Source organism: Psittacula echo, assembly GCF_963264785.1.
Source record: "Psittacula echo genome assembly, chromosome: 2".
NCBI classification, from domain to species: domain Eukaryota; kingdom Metazoa; phylum Chordata; class Aves; order Psittaciformes; family Psittacidae; genus Psittacula; species Psittacula echo.
The window spans coordinates 49165124-49192568 of record NC_137737.1 but is presented as its reverse complement, the minus strand read 5'-3'; the positions used below and the strand labels follow the sequence as shown (position 1 = coordinate 49192568).

General features: G+C 43.0%; 1 protein-coding gene across 1 annotated transcript in view; it reads right to left on the bottom strand.

The window, feature by feature from the left end:
- Nucleotides 1–2091: 2091 nt before the first annotated feature.
- Nucleotides 2092–27445, bottom strand: part of ADARB2 (adenosine deaminase RNA specific B2 (inactive)) — a gene marked incomplete at its 3' end in the record, with an annotated part of 310942 nt that continues 285588 nt past the window's right edge. Inside the window, exons 7-10 of the mRNA XM_080609828.1 lie at nucleotides 22952–23120; nucleotides 11741–11922; nucleotides 5102–5280; nucleotides 2092–2268 (exon numbers count right to left, since the gene is read on the bottom strand). Of these exons, the coding sequence (XP_080465954.1) occupies nucleotides 2092–2268; nucleotides 5102–5280; nucleotides 11741–11922; nucleotides 22952–23120 (707 nt within the window). The remainder of the gene's footprint in view (nucleotides 2269–5101; nucleotides 5281–11740; nucleotides 11923–22951; nucleotides 23121–27445) is intronic.

Sequence of the window (27445 nt, the reverse complement as noted above, 5' to 3'; positions counted from 1 at the left end):
TTGACAAAGTGGTTACCATAAACTGTTTCCGCTATTGAAATGCCTCAGGTTTTTGGTTTTTTTTTTAACTAGCTCTACTCTAAGGATTATTTTGATATTTTTGGTAGTTAATATGGAATGTATTATTTCGCTGAAAAGGGTTCTGGAAGGGGAGAGCTTTGTTTTATCTAATTTAAAAATTCTAGTTTATCACAATTGTTTTTATACAAGACACTATAGATACATCTTGTAGTTTATAATCTAAAAATAAAATCTCATCAAAATACTGTAGCTATTCTATTGTGGGCATCAATAAACAATGTATTTACTGTATATGGCTCTCCAAATGTGATAACCCCTATACAAAGAGCATCTATCTTTATTGATAGGAACAGTTTCCCGTGTAAAGGAAATTACATGGAAAAATATGAGCCTTGTGTTGTTTGAAAAGTAACTCAGCCTGACAGATCTGAGAAAATACCAGGACAATTATGACCAATCAGTAGCAGCATGTTATATACAGATTTATAGAGAATCACAGGAATAAAAAGAAAACAGTAGTTATATACCCGCAAATCCTGTCATTTGAAAAACCAAAAAGGGAAAGGAATGTACAAGGCTGTTGAAGGTTCACTCTGCAGTGGGACTACTAAAGCTCAGCTCTCCCATGACTGTATCTATCTTCTGCATTCTGACGAAGTTTGTGATGGTTCAAAGGTGAGATTATATCAGATCCAGCCATAGTTATGAAGAAAATATTTAACTGTTGGGTGCCACTCGTCTCCTAACTGAAAACCCCACCTGCTTTCCAGGCTGCAGATGAATGTGAATAATAACACTTGGCATTTGCACACAGCTAGAATGTGAAAGTTCTTACACTAAGTCCTTATGCAAGCCAGTAGTTGGCATCTGCTGCACTTACATCAATTGGACTGTGTGGGGTGGTAAAACGCACTGGAAAGAGTGACAGAATCTGGTTTATGCTGCTGCATGTTACCAGAGCACTTTGATCCCGCCGAGTTCGTTAGAAGTGAAGCTGGTAAGTAATACTATTCCCATTTGACAGGTGGGGAAACTGAGGCATGAAAGAGCCAGGTGTCAAATGTGCTCTCTCATTTGGGATGTCTTAGTTGCAGCTATCCAACTCACTGTTTTTTCACGTGTATGGAGCATTCTGAGCTCATACTCAATTTAGAGCTGTCAATCATCAGAAGCTTGGAAATATGAGGTCATGGCTCCAGCCTGCCTGATTTTAGGTAGCTATCTGAAGCTCCAGAGCTAGGAACATCATCACACTGGCCTTCACTCTCAGTCCCTACAGAGCTGTGCACCTCTGCAGGCAGAGCAGGGTTGAATCACCCTCTTGACAAGTGTCTGCATCCTAGCTGGTGTCTAAAGGGCAGGTGTGATGAACTGGGACTGGGTAATTAAAACTCACAGTGTGCAAAACTTGTGGCCAAATTTGGAGATTTGGTGGGAAGTGGTCTGTCCAAGGCATCAGAGGGAAGAAGTGTAAAAACCAAGGGAATCCTGATGCATCGCTTTGTGCTCAGAGTCAGAGGTGGAAAACAGAGTTTAAAAATTGCCAAATTCTTTCTTACAGATTTGGGCAGCTAACAGGATGATTTTTGCATAGAGATTAGACACCTTTTTTGTGGATGATTACGGATGCTCTGAGACCTGCTGTCATGCCGTGTGCCTGGGGTACTTCCATCTTTGCTCACTATTTTCCATTATTCAGTGACGATTCTTGCACTGATTGTGTGAGTGAAAACAAAACCTCTTTTGGATCAGGCAGGTGGTCTGCTAACACCTCAAATCAGGAATAACCAACAGCAATTAACAATGAAAAGCAGAATCTCTGTGAGGGTAGCATTATAATTTGGGCAGGTACATTCTTGGGAAGGGATAATGAAAAAGCAGTTTTCCAGTTGAGTTCAGTGCATCAGACACATTTCTATTCATGTATTTCCAATGCAGAATTAAAAGCAAATATTCCTGTGGAGGTTGCTATTAAATCTCAGACTGCTTCAATTCTCTCGGCTCACGCGTCCTGCCTAGCCTTCTCTCCAGCTGATTTGATCCAGTCATGTAGCAGAGGTGTCAAGTGATTTATACAGTTAGTAGGAACTGATCTTGCTCTGGGGGTTTCTTCACCCAGGTGCCCAGACCAGCTTTCTGAAATGCTTTAAACAGCTGCTGCTTGACAGACTGGTATGTCTGAGCCACCAGCTTTGCCTCGCTGTACACTGATGGCAGGTCTCCATGGCTCGGTACTCGTGTGCTCAGCTGCAGAACACAAACCAGGGAAGGGGGAAAAAATAATATAATAATAAAAAAAGCAACCAACAAGCCAAAGGAAACAGGAGGCTTCAGTAGCTGTATAATCTTCCTGTCTACATTTCATAAGCAACAAACAAACTATCACTGTGCTTTGTGTGTTTGCTTTTGGTTTAACAACAAAAATACAGGGAAGCAATAAATGCCTGTGACACGGTTTTGAGCCATTGTGGAGAGGAACAGGGTAAACAGCTTTGCTTTGGAGTAGGCATAGGCCGTGGCAAATCTTGGTGTGTTTTACAAATGCAAAATCCTGCTTCCCAGGTAAAATGAGTTTTAGGGACAAAAAAAGGGAAAAATCCTTTCTGGGGAGCCTTAAGGAATGTGCTCAGTTTTACCTGGGAAGTAGAGCAGCTCAGTGCTTCCAAGTAACACCAAGAGACACAACAAGGAGGGTCCCCTCCCACAATCTCTCTCCCCTTTTCCCTTATTAATCTGTTATTGTTGGAAATGGTGGAGGCTGCTTAGGACAGGGCAGAAATCAAGCATCAGGATTCATGCTGGTGTGGGAAAACGAGCGCTCTGGTAGGACACCGGAGCTGCTCATTGGGAGCTGCCTTAGGAGACAGCACCAGATGTCCACTGCCCCTCATCACCTGGAGCAGACATGTGAGTATGTGCACCCTTTGCTTTGTAAAAGGACTAAAGGCCTTCCTCTACCTGTTCAAGTCTCAGTGCCAAACCATCAGAAAGGCTTTGACATTATATGAAAGAAACTGAGGTCTTGGAAAGTGCCTTTAGAGCAAGCAGATGGGTGAAAGTCCAATGCTTACAAGCCAAGGAAGTAGCACTCTTGTAGGACAACACACCCTCAGACCACAGCCTGGCAAGCAAACAACACTCTTTGCCTTCTCTCTAAAAGGGAGAGATGCTGAAAGACAGAGGAACAGGCACATGAGGAGCCTGAAATGAACAGCTCCAGTCCATGTGGTGCTACTGCACTGTGGGGCTGCTCTGGCTTGGGGGTGCATCGGCCCAGCTGGTGAGGGAGGGTGATGCTGCCAGCCCAGGAATCAGGGGACCACAAGCTAGCCTCACTGGCAGTGGCTTCCCTCCAGCTGCCCCTTTACCCCCAGAAGTGGACAATGATGACATTACCAAATGCTTTGCATTGTCAAAAGCAAAGTGCCCTCCTCAGCCACGAGTTACTTCCTCCTGGTCAGCCCAACCCCATCCCTCCTGGGAGCCAGGTGCAGTCCAGCTCTCCCGTCCATAGTTCTCTCCATAACCTGCCCTGGGGCCCAGCTTGCCTCAGATTTTGTTCCCTTAACTAATTCTCACCCTCCTTCCCATGCCACCTGCCGTCCAATAAATAGGCTGGGACCTGTGCCACCAAACTATGGCTGAGCCCTGGGCATGAAGCCCAGGTTGGTTCCTTCTGCTCCCCACCAAGCAGGAGGGTCTCTGCTAGGACAGGTCATGCCACTGGCTGGGATGGAATGAGTCTCACCAGCCTCCTTCCCTGGGCTCTCCTGCAGAGCAGAACAACTTGTTCTCTTGCCTCCCCACCCTGCCTGACTGCTTTCCCAAATGACTTCATTGGTGGAAGTGACTCCAGACTTCCCTGCCATCACTCTGCCTTGTTCTTTTCTACTCATTTCCCAACAGGGAAAAGGATTTGGCACTTAATAAAATATTTTTTTCTTGTCCTTGTTTTCTCCCATTCTGCATGGACTGCAGGACAAGTCTTTACAAGCCTCCTTATGGCAAATTAATATTCTATCGGTGAAAATAGGTGTGCTGAGGAGACACTTTGCATGTTCCCTGCTGCTCCTCCTGGACGTGGTGCTCAACACCTTTGTATCTGTGTCCTTCTCTCCCTCAGCACTTCCTTGAAGGGTCAGGTAAGAGGAGAAATGGAGACTCCAGAACCAGGAATAATGAGAGGAAAATTTCCTTATTCCACATAAAGCTTTTTCCCATATGTCCTGCATTTCCAGGCTCCACCATGGTTTTGGTCATCCATCTGTCTTGACACTGCTTCCTGTTTGTGGGTAGTAACTTAAGTGTGAAGGCAGGTTGACTTTAGTGCCGTTTCAAACAAGGGGAGTTCATGGTTATCTTCCCTAGAGAAAGCAGGGCTGTCAAGGTGTGGTGCCCATTATAATTAAATACAGCCTGTAGTTTTAATGCCATTAAATTGTACTGCTGCTGAGTGTAGTGAAATCAGACAGCCTCCAGCACCTGCCCACTCACCTTACGAGCTGTATTGTTGTATGGGTGCATTAGCAGATCTGGGAGAGTGGGGAAGAGGAGGGAAATGGGCAATCCATAGCACTTGCTTTAGCTAACTTGTGTGAGAGTGGGATCGGTTCAGGTTGGGAGTGTAAATCCCTGTGGAACAATAAAGTGAAGTAGATGCCTCCAAAGCAATGAGAAATATTTCCCTCAGGCCTCTAAGACCTAGTGAGTTGAATACTCCCCTTAGAGTCAAAGGGATACTTGGGGTAAAATGCTTAAAAGATTACCCAGCTGTGCTTGTATGAACACTTTACAGTCTTGTGGCTTTTGACTGCTCATCTGAGCATGGCTCCATTGCCAAGGACAGCCAGAACACCCATCTTCCCTCCAAAACCACCTCAGCTTTCTTTGGACTCATCTCCCACAGCTGACCCCACTGGCTCTCAGCTCCTAATCCTCTCCCAGGCATTATCAGGAGGGACACAGGACACCTGTGGAGGCTGCAGCTTCATCATGAGATTGCTAAAACAAGGTTGACACCAGGGTAAGGACTAGCCCACATGGGGCTGGCAGCAGTGTCCTGGCAGCTCATCAGACCTACCTTTTCATGAAGCTTTGCCCACCGAGTGAAGAACATGTGCTTGCAGAGTCGTGAGGGAGTCCCACAGGTCCTCTTCCCCGTTGTGGCATTGATAACCTCCAGGTCGGTGTGCCCCACAATCCAGTTCACACTGAAGCTGGGAGATTTTCCGGGCTGCCGAGCATCAGCGTGGCTAATCCCTGGCAGGAGAGAAGGACACCAGTAATATCCAGTTAAACATTAAAACCTTCAGAGGCTGCTAATGTGGTGAGCTGTTGTGGAACATGGGACATCCCCGAACGAACACGCTAGCATTGTGTACTGTATGTGCTGTTATCACCTCCGGTTAAATGTTACCAGGCTGAGTACCTTAGAGAGACATAATTTAGCAATTCCTATAGATCTTTTTCCACCTTACATACAACCTTTCTTTAGCCTAAGGAAAGCCATTAGATGTAGTGTGTGCTATTGACAGCAGTGTGACGGATGCTGAGTGAAATCTTTCAGAAAGGCTTTAATGGCATAACTGGTTCTTACAAGGAGCGAAGCAGCAAAGTGCTTTTGCCATGAATTCCTCCAGGTGAGCTTTCCACAGTCCAGCATATTTATCTGCTATTAACTGCTGGGGCCTTGCTGTTAACAGGAAGTCTAGATCACAGGGGGTATCAACAGGGGATAAGGAAATACAGAACACACATTTCATCATCACAGAGAGAGATTATTAGAGCCAAGTTAATAATGACCTTGTAGACATTGCAGACCTACACAGAAAACTCTTGTTCCCCACCTTGTGTCTACCTGCAAGATTCCTACCCTGTATGGGTGCAACAATCTCTTCAAAAGATAGTTACTGTCCTAATAGCAACATTTTGGACATCTTTAAGTGGAATGCATCTTATTTAATTTTAGACAGCTACAATGATGATGTTTTCAGTCATCTGGGGTGACTGTATGACCTTTGTGTCATTCGCATAGCAAATTTTGGACATCTGAATCACATACTGGAGTCCACAGTCTACAAGGGTGAGACCTCCCTTGGCTCTAAATGCAGATCAGGGCTGCAAGGTCAGGTGTGGGTGTGTGTATGAGACAGAGTTATTTTTAACGAGGTAAATTCCTGTCTCTTCTTAACTATTTAGTGTAGTTCAACCTTTCCATGACTCTCTGTTGCTTTCTTATTCCTTATACCTGGAACCAGAGAACGATTAGTCCTTGCAAGGAAATAAGGGGAATAAAGAAAGTGGTTGGTTCATTTTCCAGGACAGGATAAATGCAACCAAGTGAGCTCTGCCTTGCCTTGCTCATTAGTGCTTTTGTGAGCAAAGAATCAACACTCAGAGCTTCCAAGGCTGGAAAGACAAAGAGACCTGAAGCAGTCTGAATCTGTTGGAAAGGTGGGCACTGGACGGTGTGTCTGCATTCAGCTGTTGAACCCCTCTCTACTAATTTGTCGCATGGGCCACTAGCCTGCAAACCTGGACAACAAAAGCCAGAGTGGCGAACAGGCAGGTGGGGACTGTGCTGGTGGGAGGAGCTGCCTGGCACAGCCACCGCAGCACAGGCCAGGGCTGGATCTCTCCTTCCGAATGGCAGCTCCCACCGGAGCCCCTGCTTGTGGTAGCTCCAGCAACAGCTGATGGTTTGCACAGCTTGATGGGACCTGCTTTCATTGCTCCTGGGTGGAGGGTAACAGAGAAACGTCCTTTGTGTTTTTTGCTGAAGGGTTTCAAAGAGTTTTGCAGAGAGGGGTAAGTACTGATATGGGCTGTTCAGAGAGGAGGAGATTAAAGGAGAGAGCTCAAAGCCCCTCCTTTCCAAAGTGCCCCTTCTTGCTCAGGGATCTTAGTTTTGGAACAAGTGCACATCATGAGCATCTGCTAATCTCCAGCAGAGTGGGAAGGAGATGGGAGTTGGTGGGAATGCAGCATTCATCACCATGTTAAACATGCCAAGCCTGGTAAGCCCCTGAGGGAGACCATGGGAGAAGCAGAGGGCTGCACAGGGTCAGTTATGGCAGAGATGTTGCCCCTGCAGGCACCTCCTGCGTGGGGCCTCTCAGCAGCATGGGGAGCAGTATCAGTGAGGGACATGCTCCCTATCCACTCCTGTTCCCTGTGTGCTGGGAGGGAGCTGCAAGAGCCAGACCAGATGAGCATGCACAGAGAGAGAGGTGGCCATTGAAGGGAAAAAAAATATGCGGCATTACCACTTTGTATCGGTGGCAAAGCTGGAATTGCTGAAATCATTTCAGTCACTGGGATTGAACTTGCTACTGTGTATAGAAGGGAATTACAGCTAAGTCATAACGTCACCCAAGATTTGTAAACACATTCATATTGTATTAATACCTCTCTCAATTTCTTTTCCCCGTGAGAAAACAGATCAGTCTGCATCTAAAACTCTGGTTCACCTAGGCAACAGGATATAAACCGAGAGCTTGAAAATCAGATAGCTCTCTGACGCTAGTCAAGTGCCTCTATACATAACAAGATGCAAACAGATCAAAATCAGCTGTTTGACACTATGCACCACTCTGTCGAGATAGCACCCAAGAACTTAGAGGACTTAAGTGCCAAAAACCACGACAGCAAACACCCTGACAAGCAAAGTTGCTACAGGCCACTAAATAAATACAAATGTGAAAACACTGACCAAAGGAAATGAAGGAAAGGCTGCACGGAGGACAGAGCAGGCTGTGGGTGCCCACCAAGTGGAGGCTGTACACCCTGCCCAGCCTGGGACCTCTCTCTGCTCTCAGTGGACCACTGTGAGAGCTGGATGCTTGCCGCAGTGCCTGGAAAACCCTCCATGCTGGTTTGGCTTTCATGTTTTCTCTTCACAACTATCACATATATGTGTTTATGTAACACATAATATCATCACATCATTTTCCAAATGCAAGAGAAGAGGCTTTAAAAGAGAAAACACGAGACTCATGACAGATGCAAATATACAGCCTAGGTATCTCCTCTGATTGTTGTTTTTCTTTTAACAAAGAATTGCTCTGATTTTATTTGAAAAAGAACACCCAAATAATCTAGATGATTTTCTCTCCTTCATGTAAATCATCCTCCTTAAAACCAACACAACGAGTACAATAGGAGACTGTAGAAACTGGAAGGAAAATTCTTTGTACAAATAATATGAACTTGAGTATTGTGGGATATGAACTGAAATCTGCTGTCATTCTCCTCTCTCTCCTCGCAAACCCTCATGCCTCTTCAAGATACCATTTAGAATGGCCTCAATCTTAAGAGAACATGAAATAAAAATGATGTAGGGCTTTTCTTTCTTCTAAAAAGTACACCCAAGATTAATCCTAGTGAATGAGTGGATTTCCACCTGGCTGGGACTGGTATGAGCAGGAAACATTACTGGTTATTTTTCTGACGGAACAAGGAGTTGTCTCAGGATATCTCATCACACACCATGACTCTCCTCTCCTTTGAAAAGCTTGTACTACTATGATCAAGTGACAAATAATTGGCATGCTTATATTTGAAGGACTCTGCAATTTGGAATGCCTGGCTGGTCTGATCACTGAGACAAGTGTGGGAGATGGAGTTGCCTGGCTGAGATTGCTGGGGTTTGGTCTCTAACACATTTGGTATGGCTTTTGCTGGCTGCCCATCTCCTCTATCACTGGATATGCTGTCAGCACAGTTTTCCAGGTAAGGGAGATATAGCACAATGCTCAGCTATGTAAGCTTTAAGCAGCATTGGCTCCCTGGAATATGTGGGGGAGGGAAGATTACAAATAATGGCTTTAGAGACAAAAACAATGTAGACAGAGAGAGACAGATTCCTCCCACTGCTTATCCTGGGCTGAGAAAAACCCACAAACACCGCTGAAAGCAAAGCAAAGCAAAAGCTTTTATAAACAGAAGTCTCTGGGAGGGAGGAAGACAGCCATGAAACAATCAGATATTTAAAGTGACACAAGGATCCCTCTGATGCATTGCTATCTCCCTTGAAATCTCTGGCAATGACTCTTGGACATAAATAAACACTTGGGCCAATATGAGCTATTACTTTAACTCTGCAAGGCTACCCCAGCAAAGCAAGGGCTGTTCTGTGGTTAAATCTCTTAATAAATCCCTTATTGTGTTTTCAGCCTTTCAACAGTTCAGGTGGGTTTCCCTGTACATCCCACAGAGTGAAAGTGGGTGTGATTTTTGATCTTAATGTATGGATGAACTTATAATGCGTTATGGCTGGCACAGGATGGCATCAGCTTCTCCAGTAGGCTTCTACTAGATGCAAGGGCTTCTACCAGACTGGGATGTGCTGCTGAAATAACAGCCAGATTTGGGAAATGAGGAGATTTTTCTTGACCAGCTGCAAGTCCTTCTGTCCCTCCCATAATGTGGTGTGGGAAGGCAGAGGGGGCTGAGTCATGTCCTGTCCGGGCCAAGGCAGGAGGGACAGGAGAGGACATAGGATGGAAGAGGCATGGAGAGCACAGTTTCCTGGATACTTGCATTGAGCAGTCTTTGGCTAGCTGCACTGAAGAGTTAAAAAGTGGAGATAAGCTCTTCAAATAAGGATGAGCCTTCTGACCTACTCACCTCATAACACATACATGCACATCACACTTGCCAGATGTACTAACCACACAGAACCTGAGAATTTCCCCAGTGGCTAAAGTATCACTTCTGCCTCAGACAAACTGATTTTGTCACAAGGACATGTTAAAACAAAACCAAAACAAAACAAGAACGTGAAATAAATAAGGGATAAATCAGCACTCTCCTGACTGAGGAACCTAGAGGACTTTGAAAGTCAGTGGTGTACTCCCACCAAAACATCCTGACCTCCCAACTCTGTAACCTTGACATTGTATTGGTGTGTCAGGGAATCCTTCTGAGGAGCAATTTTCAGTCTAAGAGTAAAGGAAGAGTCTAAGCCTGTGGAGAACTGGTGGACCTTAGCACTCACATGCCTCATGAGGATCTGAAGGCATTCAAGACTTTGTGGGATTTTGCTGGGATGAGGCTGGACAGCTGCTGCCTGGCTGGGGATTAAGGAAGTGGGAGTCAGGGGGACGGAGAAGGACCAGAGAATTGGAGTAGGAACAGGGACTGGGGAGGAGAAGTGATGGCAGTGAAAGTAGTCTGAAAGATAGCTGGAAACCACAGAGATGGTCACACAACAGGCAGCAGTCTCGTGTGATGACAGCAATGCCTCGCTGAGGTCTCTGACCTTCTCGACCATGGTCTCCTGCATGAATGAACAGCTCTTTTCTTATGACTGTTTGCTTCAAACACAATGGCTAGCAAGTGGTAAAGGAGCAGGGGCACTGGTGGCTGGGCTGCGTGCACGGTGCCAGAGATGCGAGGGCTGGCCTCCTCACTGACATTCGTGTGTACACTGGGTGAGGAAGAGTGGGATGGGAGCGAGTAAGAATTATAGAATCATAGAATAGTTAGGGTTGGAAAGGACCTTAAGATCATCTAGTTCCAACCACCCTGCCATGGGTAGGGACACCTCACACTAAACCCAAGGCTCTGTCCAACCTGGCCTTGAACACCGCCAAGGACTGAGCGTTCACAACTTCCCTGGGCAACCCATTCCAGTGCCTCACCACCCTCACAGTAAAGAATTTCTTCCTTATATCCAATCTAAACTTCCCCTGTTTAAGTTTTAACCCGTTACCCCTTGTCCTGTCACTACAGTCCCTGATGAAGAGTCCCGCCCCAGCATCCTTATAGGCCCCCTTCAGATACTGGAAGGCTGCTATGAGGTCTCCATGCAGCCTTCTCTTCTCCAGGCTGAACAGCCCCAACTTTCTCAGCCTCTCTTCATACGGGAGGTGCTCCAGTCCCCTGATCATCCTCGTGGCCTCCTCTGGACTTGTTCCAACAGTTCCATGTCCTTTTTATGTTGAGGACACCAGAACTGCACACAATACTCCAAGTGAGGTCTCCCGAGAGCAGAGTAGAGGGACAGGATCACCTCCTTCGACCTGCTGGTCACGTTCCTCTTGATGCAGCCCAGGATATGGTTGGCTTTCTGGGCTGTGAGTGCACACTGAAGCAGGCTCATGTTCATTTTCTCATCGACCAACACCCCCAAGTCCTTCTCTGCAGGGCTGCTCTGAATCTCTTCTCTGCCCAACCTGTAGCTGTGCCTGGGATTGCTCTGACCCAGGTGTAGGACCTTGCAATTGGCATGGTTAAACTTCATAAGGTTGGCATCAGCCCACCTCACAAGCGTGTCGAGGTCCCTCTGGATGGCATCCCTTCCCTCCAGCCTATCAACCGAACCACACAGCTTGGTGTCATTGGCAAACTTGCTGAGGGTGCACTCAATCCCACTGTCCATGTAAAACCTGATATTTACTGAAAACATTGTCCCTGGTTTTTATAAATCTTTTACTTAGTCATACACCTTTTTTCCACTTTGAGAATTCTTTGTACAGTGTTTGTTTTGCTAGTCTGCTTCTATCCACTACTGATGCTTTTAGTGGTCACTGCATATTAAAAAGGAACTGGATTTAAATGCATCAGATTCTTCATTTTGCAAATTCATACTCTGCAGGAAGAAAGGAAGCATGAGCTAATGGTTCACTTAACAAACAAGTAAACATTCCTGCTGGTGACCAGCACAATTAGTGATGGGAGAGGGGATCGTTTGTCTTGCAGGCAGGTGTTTGCTTACCACTGAGAAGCAGCTGATTGCGCCGGTATGAAGCTGGCAGTTGACCAATGTCTTCTATTCTATGGCTCATTACCCGGGAAAGGTGACCAGTGTGGTAGAGGCTCCCCACAATGATGCTGTGCAAGTACATGGGTTCGATGAAGGAGCTGAGGAGAGCACCTTGGAGCCCAAGGATGTTCCATCTGGAAAAGAAATTCAGAAGCAATAAAACACATGGGTGGAAGAATGGCCACAAGACATCTGCCCTGGGAAAATCAGTGATGGCAAGCATATGGACTGGATAAGGGATGAAACCATTCCTGTCCCTGTCCTATGGTGCATGGAGCATTGCAGTGTTGGGTTATTATACATCTATGGACTGATTCCACATCTATGATGCTTTTAGATTATTGTGACACCACTGAGTTAAGGAATATGTGTCTGTCTGCTGTCACTGCAAACAGAGGCCTCTTGCTGAGATCTATTCTTTATAAAAACATTTGTGTTCAATGAATGTTCATTTAGCATCTCTTCAGCAGAATTTTTTTAATGCATCTATAATTTTACACTTGCAATGGTAGATCTAAAGTGAAAACTTTCTTTATTCTACCTGTATTTACCGTTTATCATCCATTAGTACCATCCCTTAGTCACACAGCCAAGATAATAAATGACATAGGTGGCCAAAATTCCCACAGAATTGTGAATAATTTCCCAAAGCTTCATGGGCTAACATTTCCTTGCACAAATGAGCATGCAGATCTGAAGACATCCATAAGAACCAAATCCTGATCCTGAAAAATAAAAAATTAGTTACAGTTTTAGGCAATTTATTTGTAACCAATAGTTTGACCTGCTCCGATGTGTTCAGGGTGATGATTGTGTCTCACTCTGTTGCTGTCTTAAAGCTGCAACAAATTGATGGTGGAAACCTTCACTGGCCTTCAATCTGTTAAAGACTGTGAGCTCCATACTACTGATGTTGGATTAGCTGCCAGAACTGTTCAGGATGCTTGCTCTAAATTCTTCAGGGGACAGGTAATTGGTTAAAAAGTGGAAAAAATTATAAAGAGGAAAGAAGTCATGATGCTGTTATCTTCTTGGCAAACCTATTTAGCTCAGTCCACCTAGGAAGGTGTTCCCCACTGCACAAACACTAACATGCTCTCTTACACTTGGATAATATTTTTATGTAAGTGCAACGCTGTCAATCTCTTTGAATAGTTCTCAGTTCAAGAGTTCAAACTGAAAATGGTTCAGAAAATGTAGTTTTGGAGAGCGTATTTTGGCTCATTAAAAACCAAAACACCAGCAGCATTTGGAACTTCGTAGCTGACTGAAGAAAAGGGTAAGAGGTGCCTGCTATTTAAGGCAACATCCAGTGGCTGCCATGCTAAATAACGTGTTTAAAACACAATCTCCATCCGCAGCAAGCATTATGTAGCTAATTTCTTACATCATTGTTCTTTTCATTAATTAACATTTCTCAACCATTAGTGCAACTATTGCAGTGCCTCCGTGCTGTATGTCTCTTTTCATGATTAATAAGGAGTCATTATATTTCCCTTTCCTGAAGCAGTCAATTAACACGGTATACTTTCCATTAATTACTGAATGTTTAAAACCAGCATGCTGTACCTGGAGAGCAATCTGCTCTAGGAACCTGTGACACCAATTGCTTTAAAAAGTTCTCTTTAAATTTTATTCCAAAAACACAAGCAATTTAGCTGGCTATATTAATTTGCCTCCGAAGCAGGGCTGTGAATGAGAAACATCTTTTAATCTCATGCAAGAAAAGGCAGCCATCTGGCTGCTGAGGATTTCAGAGTCAGACTCTCCCCATCTCCCTCTGTAAATGCAGGTCATTAAAGTAATGTGTTCATCTACATAAAACTCAAATGGAATATAAAAGGTAATATTTATATACAAACAATTTAGTCCCACAATTTAACCAGTCATTGGTTTTATGAAACATTTACTTTAGTCGATCAGATTTGCATAACTTCATTTTGGGGAAAAAAACGTGTGGTCATTCCTGCAAATAATATCATTTTTAAAGGAAAGAACTAGCTGCTTCTTTGAGTAAATATCTTATCATGATGCAAAATTAATAATGCAAGCTTGAGAGTTGAGTTCAGCTAACAGTACCGAGCCTCCGACCAGCTTCTAAGGTGAGCAAAAAAATTAGACAGTGATACCTTTGTCCAGATGGAAACGTATCAGATATCAGTGTTGTTTTCAACACATGACATTTCCTTAGAAAAAACTTGTATCTTTGATTGACAGAGAGAAAAAAAGCAGCTAAACAGAAAAACAACATATGTTCAACAATATTTGAATTTTAGCAATATGCACATCACAAGAAATCATCTGAGCTTTATTTACCAAAATAGGGGCTTGTGTTCAGATCATAAATTACAAGGTAATAACTATTATTTAATTTAAATTCTTTGCAAGGAACCTTCCTTTTCTGTAGAGATATTTCTCTGCCTAATTCTGAGCATGTTCATCTTAGTGTAAAGAGGGATTCGCATGTCAGTGGAATTACATTATTGGAAATCATAAGACAAGCATGATCAGGTCATATCCTATGTATTAAAAGCATTTAATAAACATTAATTAGTTCTCACAATGCTGCTGCGAGGTAAAGCCCCATTTTTATACACGCTGCGGAATCAAGGCAGAGAGGCAGTATGACTTGCTGAAGTTTCTGTGTTTTTCAGAAGAAGAACTAGAGTCCATGGCTTCTAGATGCAATAGTTGCTCCTCAAGACAACCCTGTTTTCCCATCCCAAAGGAAGACCCAGGCCAGTGCAGGGGGCAAGGAAACTCCTGTATCAGCCATGGTGGGTTTTGACTCCTAAATATAAGTAGTTGCAAGACAAATGAGACAGAGGGGCTGGACAAAAAAATGGAAGAAACAACAAAGAATACAGGCCAAGAGAGCAAGCCATGCTTGATGGATAGAAAGTGGTGTAAAAAGAGACTGTCCCAGAACCAGACAGCATCCTACAGTAGGAAGGACAGAGAAATCAGAAAAGGTGCTGAGACCGAGAAGGCAGTATTTGGTGGGGATTGCCTGCTGGATCTTCTTGAACAGTGCCAAGGCTGGTGTCCACCATGATGGTGGCAGGGAAATGAGATGAGATGATGACAATGTGGCCTGTACACCAGCTGCTTCCCATGCAACACAACACTGTTTTAGCAGCCTCCTTTCAGAGAAGATGGATGAAAAAGCAGAGATGGAGCTTTGCTTCAAGTCTAACCCAGGTTTGGTAAAGTGTTTGGCCAATTGTTTCTTTCTGGAAAATATCCCCAAGCACACATGAGTCCCATTAGCTCAGCACAAATCCTAGGAAAAAGGGGTCCTGTGCTGAGCTGGTCAAAGTTAGACCCTTGCACTGCTGCTGTTCTTCAGAGCACAGTAAAAGCACATTAATGATGGGGGAAATTTTCAGTACGCATTGTGCTTCTGTTCTGTGGATAAAAAGACCTACCTTGGAGGGCAGCCAGTTCGGTATTTTGCATAAACAGTAGATTTAACTGACAAATATCTGGGGGAAGATCTATTATCCTGTGTTTTGTACATCCCTTGACCAACACACATAGCTAATGTACTGACTCGATCCTTTGATATCTGAACATCTATGGGATTATTTGTAGGTAGATGATAGGGAAAGATCTGTCTGAACAACAATGAAACTATCAATAAGGGTGTTCATTTTTGAAGGGGCTATTTCTCTGTACCCTCATTTAGGTCTATGAAAATAGCTGTGTTCCCATCCGTAACAAAGTGCTCTCTTCAAATGTGGCTTCTCAAAATAAAATTATTATTCAGAGCAATGCAGTGTTACATTTTGGGTCCTCCATATATCAAAGTGACTTTTCTTGCTATGAGGAAATACTCTGGATTGTTCTGAATTTTCCTAATTGTGCAAGATTTTAAGGGCTGTTTTCAAAGGCACATGTCTCTCTAATAACTTATATGCTGTACGCTTCATAATAACCCTTCCAATAAAGTGAAAATCAAACCACTGCTCCCTTAGTCACAGATCGTATTTAAAAAACCCCAAATCTTCAGCAAGCAGGATCAATAAAACCAAATGTCTCCCCTTTCCACTTAAACATGGGAGCTTTTTGTGCTTTAAATGGATGGAAAGTATACCCTTCCTTTTGTTCAAACAGCAGATATTACTGCACTGTTTACAAAGACAAAATCCCGCATCCCGTTTTCAATATAGATAATCCCTGAATAAATATATTTTTGCCTGTTTGTCAATCACAGAAATGCCAGCTATGATCCGGGAGACATCCCAGAGCAGGCAGCCTTTCTTTAATTAGACGCTGTGCTCCCCCAGCCCTGCACATGGAGTGGGCTGGGGGCAAGGCCTCGCAGCTCCCACACTGCTGGCAGCCCAAGGACATCAGTGAGGTGTGCGGGGAGGTGTGTCTCCAAGTCATAACCACATCACAGCCCCACACCTGCATGCTGTAGCGTCCTCCCACCAAGTGAGCTGGATGCAGCCCCTTGCCAGGACCAACCAAAATATGGATGATAAAAATACTGAGGAAGGGGCTTGGGGGCAAACCCGTGGGGGTGCAAAGGGCTGCAGCCTTGCTCAGGTCAGCATGTGGCTCCTCACCCATTGCTGAGCTGTAGTTTGACACCTGGAGACTCTGCTGAGTATTGCCAGCATCGGTTTGTACATAGCATTACCCAAAGCTGAACGCTGGCACACTCCTGCCCTCATGCCACTTTGAAACTGAGATGTGGAGAGGTCTGTGCAGTGCTTCAAAACATCTCACGGAAGTGAGTCCACCTGCTGTTGAAGCTTGGTGAGACTGAAGTGTCTCCTCTGGACCTTTGGAAATCTTGCCCATTAAAAAGCACTGCTGATGAATTTCAAAGCTTATCTTGTTAAGGCTTCTTACACAAGAATCCTCCTTTTTTTGGTCATTATTAACAGCTTTAAGTCTTACCTGCTTGGCATGTTGTTAACCTCCTGTACCACAGTTTCTATTACCAATATTTCCAGCTATGCTTTACACAGTATAAATTGTTATTCAGGCTGGCCTGTGCTCAGCAGAACACCTGTGGTGTTCCTATTTATACGACCATTTAGCTATTATTGGTTTGGAAACTGGAACTAGTGCATTAGTTTTTGATCTGTATTTTAACAGTAGGTGGTTTATATATGTTTTCTGGAACATACTTTGTGGTGAAAGACTGAAATTGAAATCTCAGTCACACAGAAAGGGGTTAAGAGAGAGAATTACAAATCTTGTGCACAAATCATCTCTAATTGAAGATCTAGCTGTGTTAATTGATTTTCATTTACATTAATATGCAGCCTTTGAAGTAGCTTTTCTTAAGAGTTACCTTGTCAAGCTCAGTCTTCTGATAACAATGGCTCTGGTCGACAGGCTAACACTAAAATAGATCTAAGAATGCCAATTTCTAACACTGACTTTTAGTCTTGCATTTTTATATGCTACATTTAAATACAGCTTAGTGTGCTTAACTCATCTGGTAAAATGCTACTTCAGACACCCACTGCTAAATCCTGAAACAGTGCCTTAAGACTACGTTACCTTACAGTACTTTGAACATTTTCTCAATAAAGATTCCTTACCATCCTCTAGCTTGTGGGCCCAAATAATCACAAACCTTAGCCATGGGACATGAATAGACTGTCAATGCTGTAATGCAAAGTTTGGAGGTCCTTTGTTACTGTTTGTGTCATTTTACAGGTGAGGTATAATTTAGATGTTCAAGGTCTTATTTAACCTCTGGGCTTAATGTCACTGTTTTACTGAGGTATGAGGAAGTAGATGACCATTAACCTGGTGGCAAGAAAATACACAGTCTTTCAAAGGTGACCTTTTGAGAAGCAGTAGTAAGAAAACAACTTTAAGGCCAGAGCTCACAAAATAAACAGTGAATTCTGGCTTTTATTTGCTGAATAAAGACAGTGTTTGTGAACATTGCTCCCTCCAGATCCTGCACCCTGCAAAGTACGTTCCTCAAGCCTGTCCCCAGCAAGCAGACTTCTGAAAGAGGACAAGTGCCACAGCTGATGCATTTACAAGTAAGTCTATCCACTATTAGTCTGTGTAGACGCAAGTTTGATGCACAGAAGGCTGGCATCTCTCTGAAGTAAATACATTAGCTAGTTATCCTGTCAGAACATGCTCTGCTCTGGCCACAGCGTAAGATCTCCTGTCCCCTTGCTAAGATCTATCGAGGAAGAGAGTCTTGGGGAAGAGCAGTGCACTGCAGAACTCTGTCTCTAATGGGACCATTTGGGTTGGTTGATTCTGGGAGAAATAATTTCCCTAGTTTCTCTGCATTGAAGAAGAAGGAATCCAGGTGCTGGTGATGAGATATATAAACCTGGTGAGCTTAGAGCACAGAACAGGAAACATTGTATAGAAGGGAGGTGGTATGTGTTGTTAAAGCATGGGCATGGTGGGCCTAGGGGTGAGCCATAGTGGAAGGAGACTGGCATGAAGCTCAGTGTTCACATGAGTCAGAGGGAAAAGCGTACAGAGAGAAAGGCAGTTTCTGTACCCTGTGGCAGACTCTGAATTTCCCCTACAAGTCTATCAAGAGAGATGGACTTGAGTAAGAGAAGTGCATAGTTCTTTCATGTTTTGTCCAGTCTTTCAAATTCTGCTGTAGGAATAAGAAGTAGAGACATTTGGAAATTCTTATTTTATATATGTATGCTTTTGAATGTACAAACTATCACCTGCAAATCTAGCACACACGTACACACTTTGTGTGCAGTGGGAAGCCAAGCAGTGTTGTGCAGGGAAGAAGAGAGCACTGGGCTGGCTTTGTGCCCCTGGAGACATAAACAGAGAGCTGGTGTCCCTGAGGCTACAGGGCACCCCTGCAGCTGGTGGGGACCTTAGCACCTCTAGTCCTCACTAGTCTGAACAGTGCTGATGGTCCAAGACAGAATTTAGTGCCTAACCTGCCTAATGTTTGGTTATTGGATTTAAATCCTCACAAAGGAGCTGAACTCTAGAGATATCCTTGGTTTTTAGCCAAATGTGTGTCCCTGCCCATGGCAGGAGGTTTGGAACTAGATGATCTTAAGGTCCTTTCCAACCCTAACTATTCTATGATTCTACTATTCTATGCCAGCAACTGCTGAGACTTCCGCCACCAGCAGCAGTAACCTTGCACTGACCTAATAAGTAAAGGTATGAGCTGCTCCTGCCTTAGTATGAGAGAGATGAAAAGAAGTTTAATTTGGTCCAGTGTATGAATGGATTTGCTGCTAACAAAAAAGCCTAAATTCTCTTAGGGCTATAATGTCTCTGTTGACATAAAGGTCTTAACACAGGTTGTGATTTGCATCAAGAAAATGTTAAATGACACAGATTTTTTCCTCAGACAGCTGATCATTTTTAACATGTTTTTGCTCATGATATTGCTGCTTTTTCACAAGTGTATACTTTGTACATTACAGAGGAAAATGAAGGTTGAAATCTTATGTGTTGTTAGGGTAATTAACGAACTACGGGTCAAAAGAATATGGTTTAATCCTAAAATCTGTGACACTGAGAGGCTGAACTCACTTCAGCTGCACTGTGAGACTCGTAGAAGCTGTGAGTGTAAAAGCTTACACTCTCTTAGGGTGGGTTATTTGGGGATACACAGAGCCAAAACTTTAAATTTGCACATATAAATGCATGGGCTTTTAAAGCCAGAAGGAACCACTAAGATCTAGTCTGACCTCCTTTATAATGCAGTCACAGAATTTCACCTTGTAATTCTCTGCCTGAGCCAAATAACATGAGTATTCATGCCAGAAGTGTTTGTGCTTTAATTCAGTAAGGGAATAGGTATGATACCAGGCTGTTTATCCTGCAATCTCAACAAAGCCACAGAGCCCAAATAATGCATACCAAACATCAAATTCTCTCAGACTTGTGGTGATAGCAATAAAAATTGCTAAATGCCTTTGAATAACAAATAAATCTGATTAAACCACTCTCTGCTTATGGCTATCCTGTGAGCAAGAAAGAGCATAAATTGTTAGATACATGATTTATAGAATATTATTAACTTCTCTGAGTAATTCTCTCCATTCTTGGTTCTTTGATATTCGGATAGCAATGTCCTTTGCAAATAACGCAAAATGATGTATATTTTAGCAGCTACTGGCTAGGCTCTCAAGAGGAAACATTCTCTAATAGCCCAGTGCTCCTGAGGGGCTTTTACAAGCAATAAAATCCAAAGCATACAAGCCAGATTTTTGTTATATCTTGCTTATATAAACATGAATTTCAGGTTCTGAGTTTTTTTTTTTTTTTTTATTGCAAGACAAGTACAGATACTGTGCAGCCAGACTGCTGCATCCTGCAGGCATTTGAAAAGTCAGCTGTCTATGTGGTAGAGCAAATATTTGGAGTCTGAAGTGTGGCACAAAACCACCTACTGAGCTCTTCAGAGGGGCAGGAGTGGGGAAAGGACTCTCACACAGCAATTTCCTTGTCCACTGAACTCGTTTCCTGCCTGTACTTTCTATGATCAGAGGTGAAGAAAGTGGAAAACATCTTTCTATGTGCTGAAAAAACGGTCAGGTGAAGAAACCTTTGATTTCTCCCCCTTATAGGTGAGGATAATGAGGATAAAAGTTGAGCACAGGTAGTATTTAATGTGGTAAATTGAAATTCTGGACGATGCTTATTGAGATGCCGTATCCAAATCTCCTCTCGCCACTCTTTGCCAAACACTACATAAAATGTACAGGAGCTAGAAATCTCCATCAATGCTGTCACTGGTGGCCAGCCCTGTTTATTTTCTGCCATGCAAGAGATGTTTTTAAACATTTCCTGCATTGTGGGTGCTTTGTTTTCACTAGCGCAGTGACTCCCAAACTAGAACTTCTGAACCTGACTGAAGCTATGCCACAAATATATATGTAATTAGGAGCCTAGTGGAAGTAAAATTGCAGAACCAGGTCTCACAATGTGACCGTGAAAGAGAAAGGAAGGGAGAGGCATGACCTTCAAGTGCAGCTGGGGTTGTGAACATCTCTATATAGCCTTGGGCGCTCTCTGCAGAAGCTTTCAGACTCTTAAACGTGCCATGGTGATGCCCCAGCACTCTCTGGATGCAATTTTACTTTCTTGGTTTCCCTTGTGAAAGGATATTTTTTTCACATTCAACTCAGTGCTCTCTACTTTATTAACATTGAATTTTTGTCCTGTAAATCCCTGTTTGGGCCCCTCTTGTCTGGTTTTTGTCACTTGTAGTTACTGGTGCTGCCCACACCAGATCCACAAATTACCTTTTTTCTATGATCATTTCTGATCTCCACCCTTTGTTAAGAATGACCATTTCCTCTTCCTTGTAGTTATTGGTTTCTGAATCTCCAACTTTTCCTGGTCTTTTCATCTGCTAATTCAGCAGTTGTCCTACCCATTTCCCCTGTACCAGAGCTCTTAACCTGACCAAGAAGTCCACAGTGCTTGGAAATGTCCAAAACCCACCGCCACTCCTACAAATGTTGCTTTTCCCACTCTTTTTCTCAGCTCTTTTTTGACTGTACCATACTGGTGAGAGTAAAATTTGCTGTTCAAGGCAAGGAATAATGATTACTGAGGGGTTTTTATTTTTGGTCCCAGAAAATTCCATGCCTATTTGAGCTACTGTGCAAATAAATAATAAAAACTGCAGCAATTGATACAATATTGCAATAATAACATCGAAGATGAAAGCTGAAAGTTTGTTTTTTATCCTGGAAAAACTTTGTGGTAAATTCTCTTTTTCTTCACAGGCTTCAACGCTGTTTAGATATGTGGCAACAAGGAAAGGATTCACTGAAAATGCTTAGCAGATGTGCCTGGAGAAAACCCAACTTCTCAGACTGCATTACAGTCAACATCCCCATCAATAGCAAATGCAGTACTGTTTGCAAAGCTGATATTTAATGCACAGGCTAATGACATTTAAAACCAGAGAGAGTGCAATATTTCCATGCTCAAACTTAAATTTGTTTAATATTTTGAGTCCATATGAATTGGAACATGGAAAACCCAACTGCATCTAAAAGCAGTGCAGGAGATCCACTGAAAACAGGGTTTTCTGTTATCTCATATAAATAAATGAAAATATTATAGCAGAAGTTGCTCTTTATCCTTCATGCAAACACAACAGTTGTGATGATTATACTTAGCAGAGGGTGGATTTTGTGAGTCTGTTAGTATTTCCATTTGCTGGTTCAGTCATACATTTTTCTGCCAAAATGGCAGGCTTTGCTAAGCCTACAGACTAATTTAACATCAGTAGGTCATCCGGATCAGGCTAACAGCAACATTTATGCATTTGCATTAAACAAAAGCTTTATGCTTTTTTGAAAGTTTTTGTTTATATTGGCCTTTAATAACTGGGCCAAATTCTTAGCTGATGTAATTTAACTGAATTCTAAGGCATGATATTCCAGCAGAGAACCTGATGATAACATTTACATTTTTATAACTATAATGCAATGTATTCTAGATGTAGAGCTGCATCTATAGCTAACACACATAGTATATACATAATTATGAGCATAAGTATACATGCATGTATATATGCCAGTAGTATAATAAGTATGCATAAAAATGCACACACTTTATTTTCAGTTTGTGGTAGCCATTGTTTCCTATTAGTTAATGCCCTAAATTGAGCATGGTGGATGTGTTTACTTTTTATGTGCCACCATGGAATAATTATGAAATATTTATTATATGGCAATTATTCTGCATAAACACATGTTGTATTTACAGGACAAAGCAGCCACCGTGTGACATGTAAGTTCTGCAATGACATCTCAAATAGTAGAAATATTCCTAGCAGCCTTTAGGGTACTTTATCCAATAGGGTGAGGATGAACTAAGTTTATCTGCATGATAGTTGGTTTGCAAGTTTTGGGGTAGATAAACCAATCAGAGGAGAGTGGATGTATTTTATTTGAACACTGAAATTCTATTGGCAAAAATGCGGCAAAGAGTTTATATTTTCTTCACACTGTAAAAAGCAACTAACGATTCGTGGAGAATTTGGGAAAATGTCCTATTTACATTCCATCCTATTTATATGGTCTGCTTTTGCATATAAAGGAGGTCTTTGTTTCCGCAGGGTTTATCAGCAACTGCTAGTTATTCCCCACCATAGTCCTCTGTGGTATCGAACTTCATTTCTACATGCAAAGAGTTTTGCCATGTATATACCTGGCAATTTTGTCTGTACAGGACATGGTGATGAGCTGCTCTCCCAGCAACACGCCGTCCCACGTCTGAGCAGCATTATGGCACCGGACGGGTATGGTTCCTTCTCCAGATTCAATCTTTGTTCGGAGATGCCCGCGGTATTTCCTCACTATGTGCTTGCTGCTGTTCACTGGGTAAAATAAACACAAGAATGGCAATAATTAAATGATTTTAGAAAGAACCTGAGAGGCTGTGTTGATGCCATAGCTCCTATTTGCAGAACCACCTGTGGAGGTCCTTTAAATTGGATGCAAAATTAGATGAGAATACAGCCCAAGAAAGCAGCCCAATGGAGAAAAGTGTGTGCTCCCTAGATTGGTTGTCTTTTTCACATCAATCAAAACTTTCACACAGCACATGCTGAGCTCATGTTCCCATTCCCATTCCCTCATATATTTAAAAAGAACATAAGTAAGTGCTCTGTTTTTCAGAGAAGCAGTACAATATCTTGGTTTTAACCTGTGCTTGTAGGATTGACTTGTGTCAGGAGGCTATTTGGAAAACCTTGGTTCAATGAGTGCCATCAAGACTCACCTGCTTGATGCAGCCCAGTCCAATAATTTAGTGTAATATTCAGTGGCATTTTCTGAATAATTTCAGAACTTTTTGATTTGTTATCACAAAAATTTATTGAAAATTCTTAAAAACTCAGGTTTTATACTCTGGATCAAATCAAATCAAAACTCGCTAGTTATTTATTGCTTGCTTAAATTCCCTCTATAGTCTCCCTAAAGTAAGATACCCTCCTGCTTTGTGTTGTACTGATATCTTTTATGCAATTGCCATCCATCTCTTCAGTGATATTATCTACTTGAGTGCTAGGCAGGTGCCTTTAGGATGGTGCAGGGCAAGCAGCTAACGAACTTGTGCTGTGCCACAATGAACTGAACAGAGTCCTGCAGACATGCAATAGGTTTAGAAGGTAATAACATACTTCACCTTCATTCTTATGAAAAGAGAAAAACTGAAGTTCATTATCAAAATGATAATGAACTCTTACCCTGTTTATACTGCTACTTTACCCCTGGGTATTTTGGTTATAAAATAACAGCAAGGCAGAGCAAGGAAATCCTCTTGCCCATATTACCAGCTGTCCAACTGTTTTTTTCCATGGCCTGCTCCTCAGCTGGACCAGAAGGTTTACCTTGTGAAGGTGATGCTCCTCAGCCCTCAACAGCCTATGAGACTGCCTGCTTCTGGCACTAAGCAACACTGGGGTGTTACAGGTTGTGAAGCTGTTTGAACCTCTGGCCATGAGCAGCTCGCTCTGTGCATACTTCTCAGCCACCTGCTCTCTCCCTGTCATCTCTTTACCATCCTTGCTTTCTGTGACTGTTGTCTGTGCTGCAAGCTCTGGTGGAAGCAATCGATGCACTCTGGCTGCTGCCGATGGATGGTTTACAAAATGGGAATGGAAAAATAAATTGCTTCAGCCCTTTGGGATTAGCAGAAGCAGTGAATACATGTAAAACAGCAGACAGCTGTGACCTGCCAGCAGACAGGCGGCTGAGCCCCCACCAGCCTTCACTTCCTTCCTGCTTTTTAAAGATTTAAGATGGTGATGTGTGTGCCAACTGTGGGCTGGACCAGGTATCAGTTGGATTGGTTGGCCACAGCCAAAACTGATTCTCACCCAAACCCAGGCTCCATCATATCCAAAATGTTTGCAAATCATGGAATCATAGAATAATTTGGGTTGGAAAGAACCTTAAGATCATCTAGCTCCAATCCCCTGTCATGGGACAATTTCTGCTAGAGCAGGTTGCTCAAGGCCCTGTAGAAGAATGCCGGAGAGGGACTCTTCATCAGGGACTGTGGCGATAGGACAAGTGGTAATGGGTTAAAACTTAAACAGGGACAGTTTAGATTGGATATAAGGAGGAAGTTCCTTACTGTGAGGGTGGTGAGGCACTGGAATGGATTGCCCAAAAAAGTTGTGAATGTTCCATCCCTGGCAGTGTACAGGGCCAGGTTGGACAGAGCCTTGAAATACTGTGGGGTTTGTGCTCCCACAGGATCTGAGTTTGAGGAAGAGCAGTTATTGCACTGCCATCCCCATCAGCACCTGTGTCGAGGGCTCCTTGTGCTCAGTTGTCACAGAGCACCTCACAAGCAGACACTGCAGTAACCACCAGGTTTAAAGTAGCGTGGTTTCCCAAACTTCAGTTCTGAGGGAAACTGAGAAAAGCCAATGGAGAAATAAAAAAATCAGTAAGAAGAAATGCCAAAGTCTCAAAAGCATCTCAGATCCCTCTTCCCTCAAATTGCTGGGCTTTGCCAAGACTATCAAGAAGCCATTTTCATGGCCACGTGCTGTTCGTTTGTATATCCCCCTTGTCTGGTATGCCTCCTGCAGTATTGTTCAGAGGATGATCTTTGGATAGGATTAGCTGTCTGGGAATTGGTCCATATTTTTCTTGGGACCCAGTGGGGAAACTAATTTTTTTAAACTTCAAGCAGGGTTGAGAAGCATTTTTTATTATTAAACCACAGAGTTGTGGGGAAGGTACCATGAAATTTGGACAACAAAGGGAGAAAGTGATCACTTCTGCTTAGCAAACACATCTAGCGGAGCAACAGCGAGAAATGTATAGCAAAACCACTGTGCCTTAGTCTGCATGCACTGAGAACTGATGGCATGGCAGAGCTAGACCTCTGCCAGGGAAGCAGTGAAGAGTGACTCAAGAGACTATTGCTGCTTTAGCTGGTAGAAAGTGTGACTTGAAGCAAATCAGTTCTCTTTTCCTCAGCTTTCCCACAGGTATAAAGAAGATAATGATGCATCCTTCTGCAAATTCATTTAAAGGTACTGCTCAGAAGCTATTTATGAAAAACAGATGCTATCCTTTCAATAAAGATCTAGCACAGGAGTCCACCTGCTGGAAATCCCCCAGGACACAATGAATTTTTAATGTTTCTTTCTCCATCTCTTTTTTTAGAAAAATATTTTCCCTTGCTACACCTTTCTCTCCCCATTTCCCATCTCTGGCTCCATTCCTCTTACTTTCTCAGCTCCCACTCTGACCTTCCGCTGAAGGTGCATTGGTCTCCCAGATTACTCTCCTTTTCAGGCAGTTCACCGTGTTGATACGCTTACATTTTGCATACATGCAAAGGGATAGGTAACTGTTAGAGAATTTTAGGGCCTGCATGAAAAGAAGAGCAACCCATCATTTATATGACTTTGATTTCCCTAGGTAAATATTACCTAGTGAGGGGCAAAGCAACCCACAATGTGCTGACAGAGATAAGGAGCCAGTTCAGGGGAAGGAAAAACAGCAGCCCTACTAACAACTGCTGAGCTCTTGAGGAATTTAAAGCATAGGCCAAAATTTGAGGGGGGAGAGGGATCTGAAACAGTTCTTTGAGTTTGGGGGGTCTGCTTATTTGATTTTTCATTTGGCTATTTGATCTCCTCAGTTTCCCATGGAGCAAAGGAAGTACAAAGGCCAAAATACTCCATGTCCAGATGTTATTACAGTATCTCAGCCCTGGCCAGCAAGTGCCAGAAACTGAATAATGAAGTTCTTAAAAGCACTTAGGAAGTGTGTGCAAGTGCACAGATCGTCTCAGGTTCCAAATGTTCATATTCACTCGGCCCTTGTGTCAAACTTTGCTCCCTGTAATGCATGCTCTGCCCCGGGTGCAGCCAAGCAGACGGCATTAACTGATAGGATTCAGGCAGCTGTGGCCGGTGTATGCTCACCCTGGGATACACTTCCACAGCACTGATAAGCGGTTTTAACTGCTCAACTGCTATTAAAATCAACAGATAGGGTGTGACTAAAACCCTGTGCTGTACTGCCTGTGTTAGGCTGCTCACATTGCTGGGATAGCTGGCACACAGGCTCCAAAAGATGATCTGTAGCATTTATATAAAATACTAATAACCCAAAGCTGTGACTACTTTCAGATTACCAATAATTAAATAACCCAGATCCGCAACTGGAACACACTTAGTTCCTTTTTTGCATATCATTAAGTAGCACAAGAAGACATAAATAATGAACAGAGAAAAATATGAGGCTCTGTGTGTTTTGCACTGAAGCTTCAGACAGACTCTAGCACATAAGCTGCTTGCCAGCAGTAAAAAATGCAGTCCACTTGCTGGCACAGCCTGCTACAGATCATCTTAAAGCAGTTTCAGAAACATATTTATTTATGCAACTTAGAGTCACAAACTACAGTCTACTCCTGCTGCTCAGTATGATCAAAGCATCAGTGGCTATAAGCATTTCTGATCTTTGCTGTGCTGGTGCTCCAACTGCTTAATCTCAACTAATTGCAGGGGAGAAGGCATCTGAGGATGCCACTTCAAGCAGAACAAAATGTCAGTTCAAACCGGAATTGGAAAGGACAAATTTAAAAATCATTTGGAGTGGATTTATGATGTGTGATACACTCAGAAGTGGAAATTACTTGTGAGAGTTCCTAAAATAAAAAGGGGCTGGATTA